The sequence below is a fragment of the Cetorhinus maximus genome, chromosome 2, assembly GCF_964194155.1.
Source record: "Cetorhinus maximus chromosome 2, sCetMax3.hap1.1, whole genome shotgun sequence".
Taxonomy (NCBI): Eukaryota; Metazoa; Chordata; class Chondrichthyes; order Lamniformes; family Cetorhinidae; genus Cetorhinus; species Cetorhinus maximus.
Genome location: NC_135880.1, coordinates 179,613,181 through 179,633,366, shown reverse-complemented (window position 1 = coordinate 179,633,366; position 20,186 = coordinate 179,613,181). Strand labels below are relative to the sequence as shown.

At 44.7% G+C, this 20,186-nt stretch overlaps 2 protein-coding genes across 5 annotated transcripts in view; both read left to right on the top strand.

Moving 5' to 3' along the window:
• fam189a2 (family with sequence similarity 189 member A2) overlaps positions 1-20,186 on the top strand; it is a 109,331-nt gene that overhangs the window by 32,966 nt on the left and 56,179 nt on the right. For both annotated transcript variants that reach the window (XM_078530053.1, XM_078530043.1), the window contains exon 3: positions 17,507-17,617. In XM_078530053.1, the coding sequence (XP_078386179.1) occupies positions 17,507-17,617 (111 nt within the window). The remainder of the gene's footprint in view (positions 1-17,506; positions 17,618-20,186) is intronic.
• The window catches only part of LOC144668223 (phosphatidylinositol 4-phosphate 5-kinase type-1 beta-like), a 387,051-nt gene that overhangs the window by 351,488 nt on the left and 15,377 nt on the right, over positions 1-20,186 (top strand). The window lies entirely within an intron of this gene.

Genomic DNA, 20,186 nt, shown 5'->3' with positions numbered 1-20,186 from the left:
AGATGACAGATCGGGGGCAAACCTGAAGACGAACAGAGTTTGATCTCAGGCAGGAAGAGGGGGATGGGGCACCTCCGTCTGAAGCCCACTTCTGACTTAGGACGACCTCCCCTTGATGCCTGGTGACCCTCCCCCAGCCTATCCCCCGGGACACCAATCGCCCTCCTCGAAACCACCTTACCCCCTCCCAGGCCTGGCCTTCCCTACCCTCCCCATCCCGGGACCCCTGTCACTTTCCTCTCCTCTGGTTCCCGACACTTAGCTCCAGGCAGCTCCCTGCTGTGCGTCTTCCGGCCACTGCCGTGCTGTTCCTGGAGGGACTGGAGAGCTGCCAGCCAATCAAATTGGTTGGCAGCTCCCCAAGGCGGGACTTCCTCCTAGTGAAGGGCAGAAATCCCGCCTTATGCCAATCAATGCTCGTTAGAGCATAAAATGGCATCGGGCCTACTGGAGCTGGCACAGATGTGTTCTTCATCAACTCTTTGGATGGTGGGGGCTGATCCCGCCAGCCTGAAAATTCAGGCCCATGTGGTGTAGGTACACCCACAGTGCTGTTAGGAAGGGAATTCCAGGAATTTGACTCAGCGACAATGGAGGCGCAGTGATGTTGTCCCAAGACAGGATGGTGAGTGACCTGGAGGGGAACTTGGAGGTGGTGGTGTTCCCATGCGTCTGCTGTCCTTGTCCTTCTAGATGGTAGTGGTCGTGGGTTTGGAAGATGCTGTCTAAGGAGCCCTGGTGAGTTTCTGCAGTGTATCTTGTAGATGGTACACACTGCTGCTACTGTGTATCGGTGGTAGAGGGAGTGAATGTTTAAGGTGATGGATGGTATGCTGAACAAGCAGGGCTGCTTTGTCCTAGATGGTGTTAAGCTTCTTGAGTGTTGTTGGAGCTGCAGTAGGAAGTTCACCCTCCATTCATCAACCAAAACAACGATCGTCACCAACTTTTCTAAAGCTTAGAAGTGTCTGACTGTAAAACTTGTTGGTTTAATAGGAGGGTTCAGTGTAAAGGAGGATTTGCCCAGGAATTTCCCATCTTTATACATCCCACAAATCTGGAATTCTTTAACAAAGGAACCAAATAATTGGATGAGGTGGTTTAGTGGATTTAATTTCCTTAACTTTTTGGGAAACATTTGATAAAGTTCTTATGAGGTTTTGGAAGAATACAGCAAGGCGTCTGCTGTGGCTCAGTGAGTAGCCTTCTCACCTCTGAGCCAGGTGTTCAGGGATTCGAAACCCCGCTCCTCCGTCTGTTATTTGTCTTTTCCTTCCTTTCTTTGCGCTTGTCAGCTGGTGGCGAAAATGAATGGGGGAGGAGCTGAGAACTGCCAAGGACACAGCAGAAAACCCTTTGCCTCCAAAACCAAACTACCGAACGTTTATTGTGGGTAGAGTTTCTCCAGGCACCAGATAATCTTATGCCTTTCAGAGATTTCACTTCCCATTTTTGAAACAGTCTGAAAGATAGAAAAGAGAAAACTGACGGAGGCCATTGAGGTGAATGGGTTCAATGGGGTAGACATAGAGTAGATGCTTCCACTTGCAGATGAGGCCAGAATGAGAGAGGCCATCAATATAAGGGAGGCACTAATAAATCCAATCGGGAATTCGGGAGAAACTTCTTCATCCAGGGCATGGTGAGAATGTGGAACTCACCCCCACATCACGTGGTTGAGGTGATAACATACATTTAAGGGGAAGATAGATAAACACATGAGAGCCAAAGGAATCAAAGGATATGCTGATAGGTGAGATGGAGAGGGGTGGGAGGAGGCTCATGTGGAGCATAAACACCAGCATGGACCAGTTGGGCCGAATGGCCTGTTACTATGATGTAAATTCTACATTATACTTTACAACACCACATCACACCTTCAGATTGATTGCAATAAAGTGACCTAAAGTACTTTTTAATCTACCTCCTCGAATCAATTAAAATCATAGAAGGTAGAAATTCTTTAAAAAGAAATTTAATATTTTGTAACTGACTTGCTAACATATACAACAGAGAGGACTAGAGAGACAGAGACTTGGAATAGCAGCATGATATAAAAGCTGCCCCTGCTTTAAGGGCAATGGAAAGGAGGAGGAGGCAAGCAACCCAGAGAACTAGGATTAAAGAAACTGGTAGAAAATTCCACCACCATTTTAGAGGTTGCCATCCTTCCAGGATTTTCTTTCATGGGATGTGGGCATCACTGGCAAGGCCTGCATTTGTTGCCCACCCCTAATTGCCCTGCTAGGCCATTTCAGAGGGAACTTAAGAGTCAACCACATTGCCGTGGGTTTGGAGTCACGTGAAGGCCAGTGGATGGGTTTCTATTTGTCATGAGTAGCTTTACAATTTCAGATTTATTAATTGAATCTAAATTCCACAAGCTGCTATTGGGATTTGAACCCATGTCCCCAAAGCATTAAAGTGGAGCCTCTGGATTCCTAGCCTAGTGACATTACCCCTAACCTATCAGGAGTCTCCAGGAGCTGAAGATTATTCTCCAGGATAGAGCTATCCTCAGGACATTAAAAATAATTAGGTCTTTTCCCCCTTGCTTGTTCAAATGTAATGAAACCTCCTAAGGTGCTTCATTATAGAGCAAAGTTTAACACTGAGCCGCGTAATAAGATATTTGAAAAGGGTCAAAAGGGCAGGTTTCCAAGATTGTCTTAATTGAGGAAAGAAAGATGGAGAGGCAGAGAGGTGTAGGATGGGAATTCCACAGACTAGGACCCAGGAAACTGAAGGCACGGCCACCAATGGTGGAGTGATTATAATTGGGGGTGCTCAGCAGACCAGGATTATAGGGATGCAGATATCTCAGAGGGTAATGAGAGATAGGGAGGGGTGAGGCCATGGAGGAATTTTGAAAACAAGCATGGGAATTTTAAAATCCAAAAGATTGTTTGATGGGGAGCCAGTGTAGGTCAGCGAGCACAGGGGTGATGGGTGAATGGGATTTGGTGAGAGTTAAGACATGGGCAGCGGAGTTTTGGATGGTCTCAAGGTTACGGAGGGTAGAATCTAGGAGACCAGTAGGGACTGTGCTGGAATAGTGGAGGTAATAGAGAGATAACAAAAGCATGAATGAGGGTTTTTAAAAAAATTCATTTACAGGATGTGGGCTTCGCTGGCTGGGCCAGCATTTATTGCCCACCCCTAATTGCCCTTCAGAAGGTGGTGGTGAGCTGCCGCCTTGAACCGCTGCAGTCCATGTGGTGTAGGTACACCCACAGTGCTGTTAGGGAGGGGGTTCCAGGATTTTGACCCAGCGACAGTGAAGGAATGGCAATATATTTCCAAGTCAGGATGGTGAGTGGTTTGGAGGGGAACTTGCAGGTTTTGGTGTTCCCGTGCATCTGTTGCCCTTGTCCTTCTAGGTGGTAGTGGTTGTGGGTTTGGAAGATGCAGTCTAAGGAACCTTGGTAAGTTTCTGCTGTGCATCGTGTAGGTGGTACACACTGCTGCTACTGTGTGGTGGTGGAGGGAGTGAATGTTTGTGGATGGGGTGTCAATCAAGCGGGCTGCTTTGTCCTGGATGGTCAATCTTCTTGAGTGTTGTGGGAGCTGCACTTGTCCAGGCAAGTGGGGAGTGTTCCATCACACTCCTGACCTGTGCCTTGTAGATGGTGGACAGGCTTTGGGGAGTCAGGAGGTGAGTTATTCGCCACAGAATTCCCAGCCTCTGACCTGCTCTTGTAGCCACAGTTTCATGAATAACAGTTAAATTTCTCAATTATAAAAATAATGGAAATGGTGGGGGGAGGGACGAAAGACTGTTCGATTGACGATTGAAAATCATCCAGTTAGAGAATGGAAAGTCTGTCTGCCTTCCACTTGTGTGTAAGAAGGTGGGCTTAGTGAGCTTGGACATTATAGAGAATTGATGATGGATGCTTGAAGGTGGGGGAGGGGGAGGTGCAGTTAGAGGTCGGAAACCATGTGATGAAACCTCCAGGAAGTGTCTAATCAGAGTTGGCAACCCTACTGTCCTCATCATAAAGGGGGGAGGGGGTGGTCTGGTGGCGGAGAATGGCAGTCTGTTTAAGGTCAAGGGTCACAAATTCCACCCAGAATGCAACATGGCCTTGATGGGGTGAGCTAGCCGTGGCATTGAGTGTCCCCTGTAGGCAATGGGAGAGTAGCAATGTTAACCAAGTACTGGGACGCATCTTCATGGCATTGGACTGTAAGTCACAACCTAGTGCTAACATGTAAAACTCTTTGATATTGATTATAAAAACCAAAATGTAAAATTGTCGTCTTAGGCAAAGCTGTGAGAATTTCTCTACTAACAGAATGGTGGGGATTCCTATGAAATTAGTTAACGTCATATCAGTTACGTTCTTTGAAAGGTATTATGTATTAAGATTGAGTTTGAATGTTACAAAGATAAGTATAGATGATCAAATGACACTTGCTCAAGTTGGGCTGCAGTCATGGGAATGGCATTTCTGGAATGTCACTGGTCAGGGCTGAATAATGTCAGCTATAATATTACAAAGATATCCTGAGCCTTTGTTTATTTACCTTAGTGATCATGGAGAAGTTTCAACATGTTGCCTTTTTGAAGATATACCTGTGTTTAGCTCCTTCCCTAATACAGTTGATGAATTCATGACAAGCCCCAAAACCCTCCGCCATCTCTGCACTCCTCCAATCCTGGCCTCTTACACATCCCTGATTTTAACCGCTCCACCATTGGCGGCTGTGCTGCTTGGGGCCTAAGCTCTGGGATTCCCTCCCTAAACCTCTCCACCTCTCTCTCCTCCTTTAAGTCGCTCCTTAAAACCTACTTTTTTGACCGAGCTTTTGGTCACTTGCCCTATAATATCTCCTTATGTGACTCAGTGTCAGACTTTTTTCCAATAACATCCCTCTGAAGGAACTTGGGACCTTTAAGGGCACAACATGAATGCCAGTTTGATGTTGAAAGAATTCCAGAGTAGAGATGAGTTGGTTAAAGACTGTGGCATTCTAAAGGGGCAGAGGAAGCCAAAAATAACTTCTGATCTCTTGAACATCTCTAATTTTAATTGCCACACCATTGGTGGTCGTGCCTTCAGCTGCCTGGGCCCTAAGCTCTGGGGTTTGAATGGAAGAAATCTCAGTGAGGAGATCAGCATGTGACCTGTCCCTGACCTTGGACCTGTATGCTGGGAGTGCAGGAAATTTCTGGTGTTTGAGATTAAACTTTGTCCATTTTACAAAGTGGCCTACTTTTTAAAAATGTTTGCCTGTGGGAAAGGAAATAGCTTACCATGTTTATGATGGCACTTTGGAAAGCAAAAAGAAAGCCTTGCATTTCGATAGCGCCTCTTATGACTTCAGGATACCCCAAAGCGCTTTACAGCCAGTGAAGCAATGTCCCTGTTGTAATGTAGGAAACACAGCAGCCAATTTGAGCACAGCAACCTCCACAAACAGCAGGAGATGAAGGGAAGATGTGTTTGGTGGTGGCATCATGCTGGAGTTGGCGGAAATGGCGGAGGATGGCGTTTTGAATGTGGAGGCTGGTGGGTTGATAAGTGAGGACAAGGGGGACCCTATCATGGTTCTGGGAGGGAGAGGAAGGAATGAGGGTGGATGCGCGGGAGATGGGCCGGACACGGTTGAGGGCCCTGTCAACCACCGTGGGTGGAAAACCTCGGTTAAGGAAGATGGAAGACATGTCAGAGAAACTGTTTTGGAAAGTGGCATCATCAGAACAGATGCGATGGAGGTGGAGCAACTGAGAGAATGGGATGGAGTCCTTACAGGAAGCGGGGTGTGAGGAACTGTAGTCGAGGTAGCTGTGGGAGTCGGTAGGCTTGTAATGAATATTGGTGGACAGTCTATCACCAGAAATTGAGACAGAGAGGTCAAGGAAGGGGAGGGAAGTGTCAGTGATGGATCATGTGAAAATGATGGAGGGATGGAAATTGGAAGCAAAATTAATAAATTTTCCAGGTCCAGATGAGAGCATGAAGCAGCACCGAAGCAGTCATCGATGTACTGGAGAAAGAGTAGTGGGAGGGGGCCGGAGTAGGACTGGAACAAGGAATGTTCCAAATACCCCATAAAGAGGCAGGTATAACTGGGGCCCATAATCTTCTAATAAAGATTTCTTTGCCTATAGATTCAAGTAATGTGTAGGATAGGGGAAAAGGTTAATTTAAGCGAGTTGTATCAAAAATAAAAGCTCCTCTCACCAGGTGAGGTATTTTTTAAAACTATTTTTTTCACCTGATAGAGGCTTTTGGAATTATGAAGGAGTTTGATAGGTAGAGAAGATATTTCCACTTGTGGGAGAGGCTGGAATGTGGGACCATAAGGATAAGATAATAACTAATAAATCCAATAAGGAATTCTTCTTTACCAGAGAGTGGTGAGAATGTGGAACTCGCTTTTATACAGACTGTACTCAATCAACTCACGTTTGCAAAACCCAAAACAAAATGTCTACTGTTAGATTTGATTGGGCAGCACTTATTGAACAACCCAAAGCATGCCAAAAGCTACACTAACAACTAATTTAAGGAAATCAGTCGAGCTCGAAATGGGGCTTATTTACGCTTGCGAGAAGCGACATACATTCATACGGCGGGATCTGTTTTCTGCAAACAAGGTGAAAAGCTTCGGCAATATGTCTCTATTTTCAGCAATTGAAAAGGATTTATTTCTGATCTGGGTGATAAAGGCGTCCATTGGGTTTGGAGAAAATGGAAGGGAACATGGCTCCCAGATCTATTTGTTTGCCATTCTGAAAACTTATTAGACGCGCTCGGGGAAGCTCAAAAGAACCATAGGAGGAGACGAGCGGGAAAAAGTTATGCAGTGAGCTGTTGTGATCTGGAATGTACTGCCTGAAAGAGCAGTGGAACCAGATTCAATATATATCATTGAGAAGACTGAAAACATTGCAGGGGAAAGAGCAGGAATTAATTGTCTAGTTCTTTCAAAGAAAGGATGGGCTAATGGAGTCCTTCTGTGCCTTGTGGTTATTGGCAGTGGTGGTGGGTAGAAATTTGAAAGCACAAAATGGGTCAATTGTGAAATGGAAGCCTGTTTTACACTTCTTTTGATTTTTCTATTGGCTGTTATATACTACCCACCGACTTCACCCCCAATAGCTGAAAAGTGCTTTCAGCTTGGACTCGATGGGCCAAATGACCTCCTTGTGCGTCTTAATGACGCAAGTGACTCTATGGCCTTCAACACCCACGTGGCAATTGTGATTGGAAGTTAGGCAACGGATGTGCAGGATTGAGTGGCAATTGTGCGGTGAGGTCTACTGCCCAGGCCTGAATGTCCATTCCTAAGAAGCACTTCAAATGTCGGGACATGCTGAGGTGGTGAAGGGCGCTACATAAATGTCAGTTTTTCCATCTTTGTGGAAAAGATAAACCGATTATCACTGAACAAACATGAACTGGAGCTTCCTCTAGTTTCAGCCTGAACCTATGTTGCTATGGTTAATGATTGAACTTCTTACTGGTAATGGAGTCAAAATAAAACTCTGTTGACCTCGAAATGCAGAGTGTGTTTTGGTTTGGCTCATAAAGGTTATTCAGTTGGGGTCACCAAAGTATCTCAAATAATCACCAGTGGAAAGTAATTTTAAAACAAAATTGATTTGAAGCAATGTGGCAGGACCTGATTTTATGTTTTGCTGTTCAGGCCCACGTGTTTGGACACAAACTGTCACCTTGCACACTCTCACCTATTGACACCCTGCCTGCCATCTCGCAGGACAGTAATAAAAGAAAGTGTTGCATTTACGTAGCACCTTTCATTACCTCAGGACATCCCAAAGCGCTTTACAGCCAGTGATGCACTGTTTCGAAGTGTGATCAGTGTTGTAATGTAGGAAATACAGCAGCCAGTTGGCGCACAGCAAGCTCCCATAAACATCAATATGCCAATGACCATAGAATCATACAGTACAAAAGACCACTTGGCCTGTCATGTCTGTACTATCTCTTTTATAGAGCTGTACGATTAGTCCCACTCCCTGACTGTTTCTCCAGAGCTCTGCAAATGTTTTGCCGTCAAGTGTTTATCCAATACCCATTATGACCAGATAATCTGTTTGTAGTGATGTTGACTAAGGGATCAATATTGGTCAGGACTCCTCAACCCTTCTTCAAAATAGTGGTCATGGATCTTCTACATCCATCTGAGATGAGGCCTTGGTTTAAGATCTTAATCCAAAAGACGGCACCTCAGACAGTGCAGCATTCCCTCAGCCAGGGGATTAGCCAACATTGGAAATAGGATTGCCAACCCTCCAGAATTGGCCTGGAGTCTCCAGGAATTGCAGATCAATCTCCAAGGGCACTGTTGTGTGTGACCCTGGAGAAAAATCATTGGGACATTAAAAAAGATTGTCTTTTTTGTCATTTTCTTTGAACATTTCTCTTCATCAGATATAAAAATATTGAAAATGGGGGAGAAAATGGCTGCTTGACTGACTGTCGAGCATCATCCAATTGGGTAATGAGTCTTCCTGCTTTCTAACTGCTGTAGGAAGGCAGTACATCAGAAGGATGGATGTGTTGGCCAACTAATGGCTGGAGTGTGGGGCAAGTCATGTGATGAAACCTCCAGGAATACATTTAATCACAACCCTAATCGGAACCGTTTGAGATCTGCAGTGGGGTCAAATAGGGTTGAGTTTTGACACTGACACTCTGTGAAATCTTCTCTTTGCTGCTGTAATTTGCCTTCAGGTCATTTACAGAGAGTGTTTATTTACATACCAGAACTGACAGAAAGCTGTTCGTCTTGCTCATCTGAGATCCCAGACAAAGGTGCGCTAAGTCCTCATCAGAAAGTTGCTCTATGCTGATGATGCCGCACTAACCTTCAAAACTGAGGAACACCTACAGTGACAAATGGACGGACTCTCTCACAGCTGTAAAGAGCTTGGTTCGACCATCAACATCAGGAAGACAAATGTCATGGTCCAGGATGTTGCCATACCGCCACCTATCAGCCTTAACAATGTGACACTGGAGGATGCAGATAGCTTCACATAGCGAGGCTCCATAATCACCAGCAATCTGTCATGCTGAAATCAACATACACATCACAGAAGCTGCAGCTGTTATGTCCGAGTTGAGTAAGAGAGTGTGGAACAACAGCTACCTGACTGAGAACACCAAACTGTGAGTCTACCAAGCCTGTATCCTCAGTGCACAGGTGAGACTTGGACAACACATGGTAGACCAGCAGAAAAGGCTGAACAGCCTCCACCTTTGCCGCCTCAGACATGTCCTTGGCACATCTTGGCAGAGGTCACCAACTCAGAGGTCCTGGAGCATACCAATTCCATCAGCATACACCATCCGTTCTGGCTCAGTCACGTTCATCAGATGGATGACAGCGCTATACCCAAAGAGCTTCTGAATGGTGAAATGACCACTGGGTCACAACCTCCTGGGCATCCATACTTCCACGTACAAGGACACCTGCAAGTGAGATATGAAGATGGGGACATTGGCACTGACAACTGGGAGACAGTTGCTGATGGCCATGACCTCTGGAGGCTGACTGTGTGGATGGGCATTGGAAGAGGTGAGCAGAAATGAAAAGCTCAGCTGGCTGAGAAGAAAATGCAGGGAAAACAGGAGCCAGTGAATCGTGCACCTGAGGGTGGTATTAATCAAGAGTTTAGAGAAGTATGTAGCATGGTTAATACAGTAATCATGGGTGACTTCAATTTGCACATAGGCTGGGTAAACCTAATGAGCACTAATGCTATGGAGAATGAGTTTCTGGAGTGTGCTACGGATGGTTTTCTAGAGCAGTATGTTGAGGAACTGACTAGAGGACAGGCTATTTTGGGTCTAGTATTATGTAACGAAAAAGGGCTTATTAATAATCTTGTTGTAAAAGCACCTTTGGGGATGAGTGACCATAATATGATAGAATTTTACATTATGTTTGAAAGTGAGGTTAAATTTGAACAAAGGATATTATGAAGGTAGGAGGGGCAAATTGGCTGAAGTGGATTGGGAAAATACACTAAAAGGTATGAAGGTAAACAGGCAGTGGATAGTCTTTGAAGAATTATTACATCGTTTACAGCAACTATACAGTCCTTCAAGGCACAAAAACCCAAAAAGAAAAGTCAGTTAACCGTGGCTAACAAAGGAAGTTAAGGACTGTATAAGATTTAAAGAAGTGGCCTAGAAAGTTGCCAGAAATAGTAGTAAACTTGAGGATTGGGAGGATTTTAGAATACAGCAAAGGAGGACCAAGAAACTGATAAAGAAGGGAGATTAGAATATAAACTAGCAAAAAAACATAAAAATGGACTGTAAAAGCTTCTTTAGGTGTGTAAAAAGGAAATGTTTGGCTAAGATAAATGTGGGTCCATTACAGACAGAGTCAGGAGAATTTATAATGGGGAATAGAGAAATGGCAGAGAAGCTAAATGATCACTTTGTGTCTGTCTGTGACTGAGGAAGATGTAAGAAATCTCCCAGAATTAGAGATCCAAGGGACTAGAGAGCAGAGGAATTGAAGGAAATTAGTATTAGTAAGAAAGTTGTATTGGAGAAATTAATGGGGCTTTAGGTTGATAATCCCCAGGCCCTGATATTCTACATCCCAGGGTGTTGAAAGAGGTAGCCATGGAGATAGTGGATGCATTGGTGATCAGTTTCCAAAATTCTGTAGATTCTGAGACAGCTCCTGAAGATTGGAAGGTAGCAAATGTTACCCCACTATTTAAGAAAGGAGGGAGAGAGAAAACAGGGAACTACAGACCTGTTAACCTTACATCAGTAATAGGGAAATTGCTAGAATCTATTCTAAAGGATGTGATAAATGGACACTTGGATAATAATGATCTAATTGGGTGTAGTCAGCATGGATTTACGAATGGGAAATCATGTTTGGCGAACCTGTTGGAGTTTTTTGAGGATGTTACTCAGAATTGACACAAGGGAGCTAGTGGATGTAGTATACTTGGATTTTCAGAAGGCTTTTGATAAAGTCCCCACAGGAGGTTGGTTAGCAAAATTAAAGCACATGGGATAGGAGATAATATACTGGCATGGATTAAGGATTGGCTAACAGGCAGAAAACAGAGAGTAGGAATAAATGGGTCATTCTCACATTGGCAGGCTGTGACTAGTGGGGTACCACAAGGATCAGTACTTGGGCCCTAGCTGTTCACGATATATATCAATGATTTGGATGTGGGTCCTAATGTAATATTTCTAAGTTCGCGGATGACACAAAGCTCGGTGGGAATGTGTGTTGTGAGGAAGATGCAAAGTGGCTTCAAGAGGATTTGTACAGATTTATTGAGTAGATAAGTATATGGCAGATAGAATATAATGTGGAAAAATGTGAGGTTATCCACTTTGGTAGGAGGAACAGATGTGCAGAGTATTTCTTAAATGGTAAGAGATTAGAAAATGTAGATGTACAAAAGGAACTGGGTGTCCTTATCAATAAATCACTGAACGCTAACATGCAGGTGCAGCAAGCAATTAGGAAGGCTAATGGTATGTTAGTCTTTATTGCAAGAGGATTTGAGTACAGGAGTGGTGAAATCTTCAATTGTATAGAACCTTGGTTAGACCACACCTGGAGTACTGTGTGCAGTATTTGAAGGATAAGATTGCCATAGAGTGAGTGCAACGAAGGTTCACCAGACTTGTATTGGGGAAACTGGGCCTGTACTCTCTAGAGTCTCAAAGAATGAGAAGTGATCTATTTGAAACCTACAAAATACTCAAAGGGATAGACAGGGTAGATGCAGGTAAGATGTCTCCCCTGGTTGGGGAGTCTAGAACCAGGGGACACAATTTCAAAATAAGGGGGAAAACACTTAGGATCGAGGTAAGCAGAAGTTTTTTTACTCAGAGGGTTGTGAATCTTTGGAATTCTCTACCCCAGAGGGCTGTGAAAGCTCACTCATTGAGTATGTTTAAAGCAGAGATTGACAGATTTCTAAATACCAAATGACATATATGGATATGGGGATAGAGTGGGGAAAAGGCATTGAAGTGGATGATCAGCCATGATCATATTGAAAGGCAGGGCAGGCTCGACGGGCTGAGTGGCCTACTCCTGCTCCTATGTTCCTATGTTCCCAGCTCACTGTCTTCATCTGCAGCAAATGTGACAGAGCCTGCCATGCCAGAGTGGGGCCACTGAGCCACACCAGCTTAACACAGAGTTGACCACCATGGTGCAAGCCATTGTCTTAAGAGATGGGAAGGCCTCCACTTATCCAAAAGACGGCATCTCAGACAGTGGAGCACTCCCTCAGCCAGGGGACTCGAACTCAGAGCCTTTCCACTTGGGCAAGAGTGCTTCCCCAATGTGCTGTAACTGATACCATGGTAGGTTCACTGTCGGGTCAGTCCAGTTGACTCAAAGAGAAAAACCCAATAGAGCTCAGGTTTTCTTTTAAGTACACTCATAAGAAATGGGATGAAACTTTTAAAGAATAAACCTAAAGCTAGTAAATTTCCTGTAGCATCGCTCATTTAGGGTACAGAGTGTGGATTCTGATGCTTATCACTGTTCCATTGCTGCTTACTGAGAGAGGAATAGAAGGATATGCTGATAGGATTAGATGAAGTAGGGGTGGAAGAGGGCTTGTGGGGCACACAAGCACTGGCATGAACCTGTCGGGCCCAATGGCCTGTTTCTATGCTGGACATTCTATGTAATGTGAAGTTTGTATATCATTGTAATATGTATGATCTACTTTATTTTATTCTATCATGGGGTGCGGGGTGTCACAACGCCAGCATTTATTGCCCACCCCTAATTGCCCTTGAGAAGGTGGTGCTGAGCTGCCTTCTTGAACCGCTGCAGTCCATGTGGTGTGGGTACACCCACAGTGCTGTTAGGGAGGGAGTTCCATGATTTTGACCCAGCGACAGTGAAGGAACAGTGATATATTTCCAAGTCAGGATGGTGAGTGGCTTGGAGGGGAACTTCCAGGTGGTGGTGTTCCCATGTGTCTGCTGTCCTCGTCCTTCTAGGTGGTAGCGGTCACAGGTTTGGAAGGTGCTGTTGAAGGAGCCTTGGCGAGTTGCTGCAGTGCATCCCGTAGATGGTACACACTGTGTTGGTGGTGAAAGGAGTGAATGTTCTTGTTGGTGCATGGAGTGCCGATCAAGCGGGCTGCTTTATCCTGTATGGTGTCCAGCTTCTTAAGTGTTGTTGGAGCTGCAGGAAAGTGGAAAGTATTCCATCACACTCTTGACTTAATTGTACCTTGTAGATGGTGGACATGCTTTGGGGAGTCAGGAGGTGAGTTACCCTCTGCAAAATTCCCAGCCTCTGACCTGCCCTTGTAGCCACAGTTTTTATATGGCGAGTCCAGTTCAGTTTCTGGTCAATGGTAGCACCCAGAATGTTGATGATGGAGTATTCAGCGAAGGTAATGCCATTAAATATCAGTAGGAGACGGGTAGATTCTCTCTTGTTGGAGATAGTCATTGCCTGGCACTTGTGTGGTGTGAATATGACTTGCCATTTATCAGCCCAAGCCTGAATGCTGTCCAGATCATGCTGCATTTGGACATGGATTGTTTCAGTATCTGAGGAGTCGTGAATAGTGCTGAACATTGTGCAATCATCAGTGAACATCCCCACTTCTGGCCTTATGATTGGAGGGGAGGTCATTGATGAAGCAGCTTAAGCTGACTGGGCCTAGGACACTGCCCTGAGGCACTCTGCAGTGATGTCCAAGGCTGAGATGATTGGCCTCCAACAACCACAACCATCTTCATTTGTGCTGGATGTGAATCCATCAAATCATTTATCACTAACTTAGTACTGCTTCCATTTTGTTGTCCAAGGCCACGGATTCAAACGCAGACTCTCATAGTCTACTGCCCCACCCCCATTCCACTGGACAGTAATATAAGAAACAGTTACAATTATATAACATCTTTCACAAACTCGGGACATCCCGAAGTAATTCACAGTCAATGAAGTACTTTTTTGAAGTGCAGTCACTGTTGTAATGCATAAACTGCGGGAGCCATTTTGCGCACAGCAAGATCCCATGATCAGCAATGGGAAGATGACACTTGAATAATAGAGCACAGAAGGAGGTCATTTGTCCTAGCGTGCTTGGTTGCTTACTTTATCACTTTACAAATCTAACTTACAAGGTACTAACATTGTTTATCCCTCCATAAAACCTTTTATTAAGTTAAAAAAGGAACAGAGTTTCTGCCAATTGAGGAGGCTACAGAGAGAGGGAGCAACAAGGATATGGAGGGATTTAGAGATGTAAACTTGGGTGGGTAATATTTTTCTGTGAATGTATTATGTAACCACACACTAGCTAACTCTGCTGGTGTGGCAAATTTATTAGAATTCTTTGAGGAGTTAACAAGCAGGATAGATAAAGGGGAACCAGTAGATGGAGTTCCAACTGGCATTCGATAAGGTACCGCATATAAGGCTACTTAATAAGATAAGAGCCCATGGTGTTGGGGGTAGTATATTAGCATGGATAGAGGATTGGCTAACTAATAGAAGACAGAGAGTTGGGATAAGGGGGGCAACCTGTAACTAGTGGAGTGCCACAGGGATCAGTGCTGAGGCCTCAATTATTTACAATAGATATTAATGACTTGGATGAGGGAAGTGAATGTACTATCGCTAAATTTGCGATAGGTGGGAAGGCAAGTGGTGAGGATGACACAGAGTCCACAGAGGGATATAGACAGGTTAAATGAATGGGCAAAAACTTGGCAGATGGAATATAATGTGGGAAAATGTGAGGTTATGCACTTTTGCAGGAAGAATAGAGGAGCTGAATATTATTTAAATGGATAAAGACTGCAAAAAGCTGCAGCACAGAGGGATTTGGGGTCCTTGTGCATGAATCCCAAAAAGCTAACATACAAGTTCAGCAGGTAATAGGGAAGGTAAATGGAATGTTGGCCTTTATTTCAAAGGGAATATGAGTATAAAAATAGGGAAGTCTTGCTAAAACTATATAAGGTTCTAGTTAGACCACACCTAGAACACTGTGAACAGTTTTGGTTCCCTTAATCTAAGGAAAGATATACTGGCATTGGAGGCAGTCCAGAGAAGGTTCACTAGGTTAGTCCCAGGTATGGAGGGATTTTCTTATGTGGAGAGGTTGAGTAGGTTGGGCCTGTACTCATTGTGGTTTAGAAGAATGAGAGGCGACCTTATTGAAACATATAAGATTCTTAGGGGGCTTGACAGGGTAGATGCTGAGAGGTTGTTTCCCCTTGTGGGAGAGTCTAGAACGAGAGGGCATAATGTCAGAATAAGGGGGCTTCCATTTAAAACAGAGCTGAGGAGGAATTTCTTCTTTCAGAGTGTAGTCAACCTGAGGAATTCTTTACCGCAGAGGGCTGTAGAGGCTGGGTCGTTAAGTATATCCAAGGCTGAGATAGACAGGTTTTTAATCAGTAAGGGAATCAAGAGTTATGGGGAAAAGGCAGGAAAGTGGAGTTGAGGGTTTACAGATCAGCCATGATCTCATTGAATGGCTGAGCAGATTCGATGGGCCGAATGGCCTACTTCTGCTCCTATGTCTTATGGTCTTATAATCCTTCACTGTGTTAGCAGTTCACAGTCAACAATATATCTCATTGCTGAGGTGATAGATGACCTAATTCTGTACACAAGACATGCTCGCACACACAGACACAAGCACATACAAGCACAAATGATTTAATGTGGTTTTTCTTATTATTGCCTGTTCTTCCCCCACTAATGCCTGTTATTTAGACATGGTTCCATTTCTGCGTCAGTTACATTTTAGATTCTGGCTAAGGTGAGAAAATAGATGTCCCCACCAATTTTGGAATAGTGTGTGTGTGTCTGTGTCTGTGTGCATTATATCTATGGCCTTTGTGTGTTAGTTTGTGTTTCTATGTGCATCTGTGCGTGCGCGCATACATTCATGGATGTCTGTTTGTCTGTGCGCACATTTATGTACTTGTGTGTGTATTTTTGTGGATGTATGTCTGTGTTTGTTCGTATATATGTGCCCGTATACTTTTGTTTGTGCATGTATCTGTGTGTCTTTGTACATGTTGCTTGTATGTGCTTTTGTCTATGTATGAGAGCATGTCTGCAGGTGTGTCTTTGCATGAGTGTCTGTCTGTGTTGATGTGTGTGTATTCATGTCTGTGTGTGCATGGCATACATGTCTGCTTGCTTGTATGTCATTGCCTGTCTGTGCGTACCTGTGTTTGTGTGTGTGTGTGTGTGTGTGCGCGTCTCTGTGCCTGTGTGTGCCTGTGCTAATGTCAGGGCTTGTGATCTTTGTATACCATTAGCAGGAACCTGTGTTTTTGGAAGTGTTGGGCAGAGGCTGCCAATCCCCCTATTAATTCGAGGAGCTAAGGTAAGAGGGTCCCCAGTCTGCATTGAACAGCAGCTGCACTCCATTCGGACTAGGACAAAGGGCCCAGTTTATGGTGATAGTTGTCAGCGAGCGTTGACATGCTGACAGTCAGTGTGAAATTCTGTGGTTGGCATTTGTGATTAGAGGGTATATGTGTATTGAACTAACTCTTCAGACAGCTTCTCCTTAAGAGTGGTAAATGGGTAAAGAGAAAACACAATACGAAAACTATGGGCTAGTTATTTAATCAATGTATGGAACAATGCAGTATTTGTGAACTGCTTATTGAATATTATATTCGCATTAAACACTGTCTAACGCTATAATTACAAATTTTGCTTAAGTGGGGTTTTCAAAAGTTCCAAGTGTGGCTTTTGCTCTCTGCCCCTACTGGAAGTTTAATGAACTGCAACTTTCCAGCTGCGGCACATTTTTTTTTCCAAAATTAGTTTTCTGGTGCTGTCATTTCACATGTTTCAAATCTTGGTGCTGAAAGTTCCAAGCAGCCTTTCCAATCTCCATCTTCTTCTGTGTCCAAGTTCCTCTTGAGTTTTGGAGTTCAGAGTTTGAGCGACTGAGGTCCCCGATGCTCTCCCAGCCCACACTGAATTCACAGCCCAGAAACAGGCCATTCGGCCCTACTGGTCCATGCTGGTGTTTATTCTCCAGAAGAACCTCCTCCGACCCTTCTTCATCTCACCCTATCAGCATTTCTGTCTATTCCTTTCTCTCTCATGTGTTTATCTAGCTTCTCCTTAAACATATCCATACTATTCACCTCAACCACTCTGTGCAGTAGCAAGTTCCACATTCTCACCACTCTCCGAGTAAAGACACTTCTCTTGAATTCCTCATTGGATTTATTAGTGACTATCCTATATTTATGACTCAGAATTTTGGTCTCCCCCACAAATGAAAGCATCTTCTCTGTTCCCACCCGATCAAACCCTTCTGTAATTTTAAAGACCTCTATTAGATCGCCACACAGGCTTCACTTTTCTGGAGTGAAGGAGCATCAACCAGTCCCCTCTTTTGCAAGCTACTCTCTGATGTCCCCTTTAGAGGAGTACGTGGAATTCCGTGTTGTGCTGTGCCAGACTGATGGGCGAGTGGCCCTTTGTTGATCAGTATCTTCTCTTGCTCTAGGTAAACCTGTTCATCCTGCTGTCCGTTGTCTGTGTCCTCCTGAACTTGGCTGGATTTGTTCTCTCATGCCAGAGCGCTCAGTTTGTGTCTGGCATTGTGGACTGTGAGCTGGTGAGTATGGCAGGGCTGTCTCTTATGGATTAGCAATCGGGTCGGGGGCGGGAGCGATGGGGGGTTGTAGTTGATAAACTCTGATAATGGATCTAACTCTTGGGAATAACTTGAAGTGTTAAGTGTACCTTTAAAGAACTAGAAGCCAAATTGAATAAGGTTTGGGGGCAGGCTTCATTCATAAAGGAGTATCGTGCTCTGATTTAATATTTATCGGTTCCATAATGTGATATTCCCACTAACAATTATAGAATGATAGAGCACAGAAGGAGACCATTCGGTCCATCATGTCTATGCTGGTATTTATATTATATATGAGCCTCTTCCCACCCTACTTCATCTCACCCTATCAGCATGTCCTTCCAATCCTTTCTCCTTCATGTGTTTATATTTAAAAGATCTATCCAATCAGCCCCACTTCCCTACTCTTTACCCATAGCCCATTTTCCTTTGCTTCAAGTATTTATCCAATTCCCTTTCGAAAGTTCCTATTGAATCTGTTCTCATCGCCCTTTCAGGCAGCGTGTTCCAGATCACAATAACTCGCTGTGTAAAAAGAAAAAAATCCTCATCTACCCTCTGGTTCTTTTGCCAATTATCTTCAATCTGTATTGCTCTGGTTACTGATCCTCCTGCCGCTGGAAACAGCTCAATTTTATTATTTACTCAATCAAAACCCCACATGATTTTGAACACCTCTATTAAATCTCCCCTTCCTTCCCTGTTCTGAGGAGCACAACCCCAGTCTATCCAACAGGCACTAAATAAAAGTATAGGTTTTATTGACTTTTGCCAGCAGAATATTGTTTTTTTTTATTCTCTTCATGTCAGCCAATGATTCTAATTGAGAAGATGAGTAGAAATCCTAATCCTGGACAATCCTGGCTGTGGTTAACCCCAGGTATACTGCGTGGGTGTGAGGTGATTGAATCTTTCTCCAATTTTCAACGCTTTACCTTTAAAAAACTTTACAAGTCTTGCACTGTACAACACCCCTCACGACCTCCGGATATTCTACAGTGCTTTAGAGCCAATGAAAGACTTGCCACTGTTGTAATGGTGGAAATGCAGCAGTCAATCTATACACAGCAAGATCCCACAAGCAGCGATCTGATAATGATCGGATAATCTGTTTTTTGTGATGATTGGGGGACAAACATTGTCAGGACATTGGGGAGAACTTCCCTGGTTGTCTTTGCAATAGTGCAGCAGAATGTTCTATGTCCACTGGAGAGGGCAGATTGGCTTAACATGTCATTCTTGGAATTTGTAAATAAGGAGCTTCATGACTGCTCCAAAGGTAACTTTTCATACAAGGATGAGCCTCTTGAGCCCACATTAAGACTTTGTTGGTGTTATTGTCAAGCACTCCCTGTGAAAGTGGCTTCTCACTGGAGAGAAAATAGGGCTGGATTTTATTCTTTCTTGCCAGTGGGTCTGAAGGTCGGGGGGGGCTTGTAAAATACAGCGAGCGGCCTGCCTGCTGCCTACCCACCTGCCCCTGACCTGTACGAAATTTTACAATGGCCACCTGCCTGTCCTTGGGCCTATTGAGGCCCTTAAGTGGTCAATTAATGGTCATGTAAATGCCTCATCCTGCCCCTGCCGCTATCTTATCTGTGGAGGGGGCCATACCATGCGGGTGCCCTGGCAGCTTTTACTGGGCGGGCTAGTGTCAGACAAGGAGACTTCCTATGCTCGTCCCCTGGGCCCATTGGAGGCAACACCCCATCTCCCCTCCCCAAGGTCGTAATTCCCCTGCCCTCTCAAACCAGGCCCCCCAAACCTTAAGCCCCTTCGCTGGGACCTGCCAGCCTCACCCTGGCGAAATCCCCTCTCACTTGCCTTAGTTTCTGGCTCCAGCAATGATCTCCTTTGGGGACTGCCTGCAGTCCCAGCAGGGACCACTGCATCTAGCTGGGGCTGTTGGGGCTACAGAGTTGCTGGCCATCCTGTAGGCCGACAACTCTCTGAGGTGGAGCTTCCTGTCCCTGAGGGGCTGAAACCCCGCCTCCGATCTACTAATGGCCATTGAGTTACAGTGGGCCAGATGTTCTTCCCAAGGGCGGGCTCCCTTTTGAACTGGGGAAGCGGGGGAACAGGGGTAAAATCCAGCCCAAAGGATCACAGAATCACAGAATTTGTTTTTGAAAAGAATATGAGCTTGGGAGTTGCTTTGAATGAGTCACCCATTCCCTTAGTAAGAGTTTGAAGCAGGAGAGAGCACTGCCTCTAACCGTACAGTTTTTGGTGTACGGCTCAATATGACAGACTTCATGACTCCTACAAAAATAAAAAAATATATCCCAGTTTTTTGATTTAACTCCCTGGAGGAACGTAACAAGATTTGAACCCTGTTACAGCTCACACGGAGCTTTGCCAGCTTTTTTATTTTTCATTCACAGGAAGTAGGCTTCGCTGGCCAGGCCAGCATTTATTGCCCATCCCTAATTGCCCTTGAGAAGGTGGTGGTGAGCTGCCTTCTTGAACCGCTGCAGTCCCTGTGGTGTAGGTACACCCACAGTGCTGCTAGGGAGGGAGTTTCAGGATTTTGACCCAGCGACAGTGA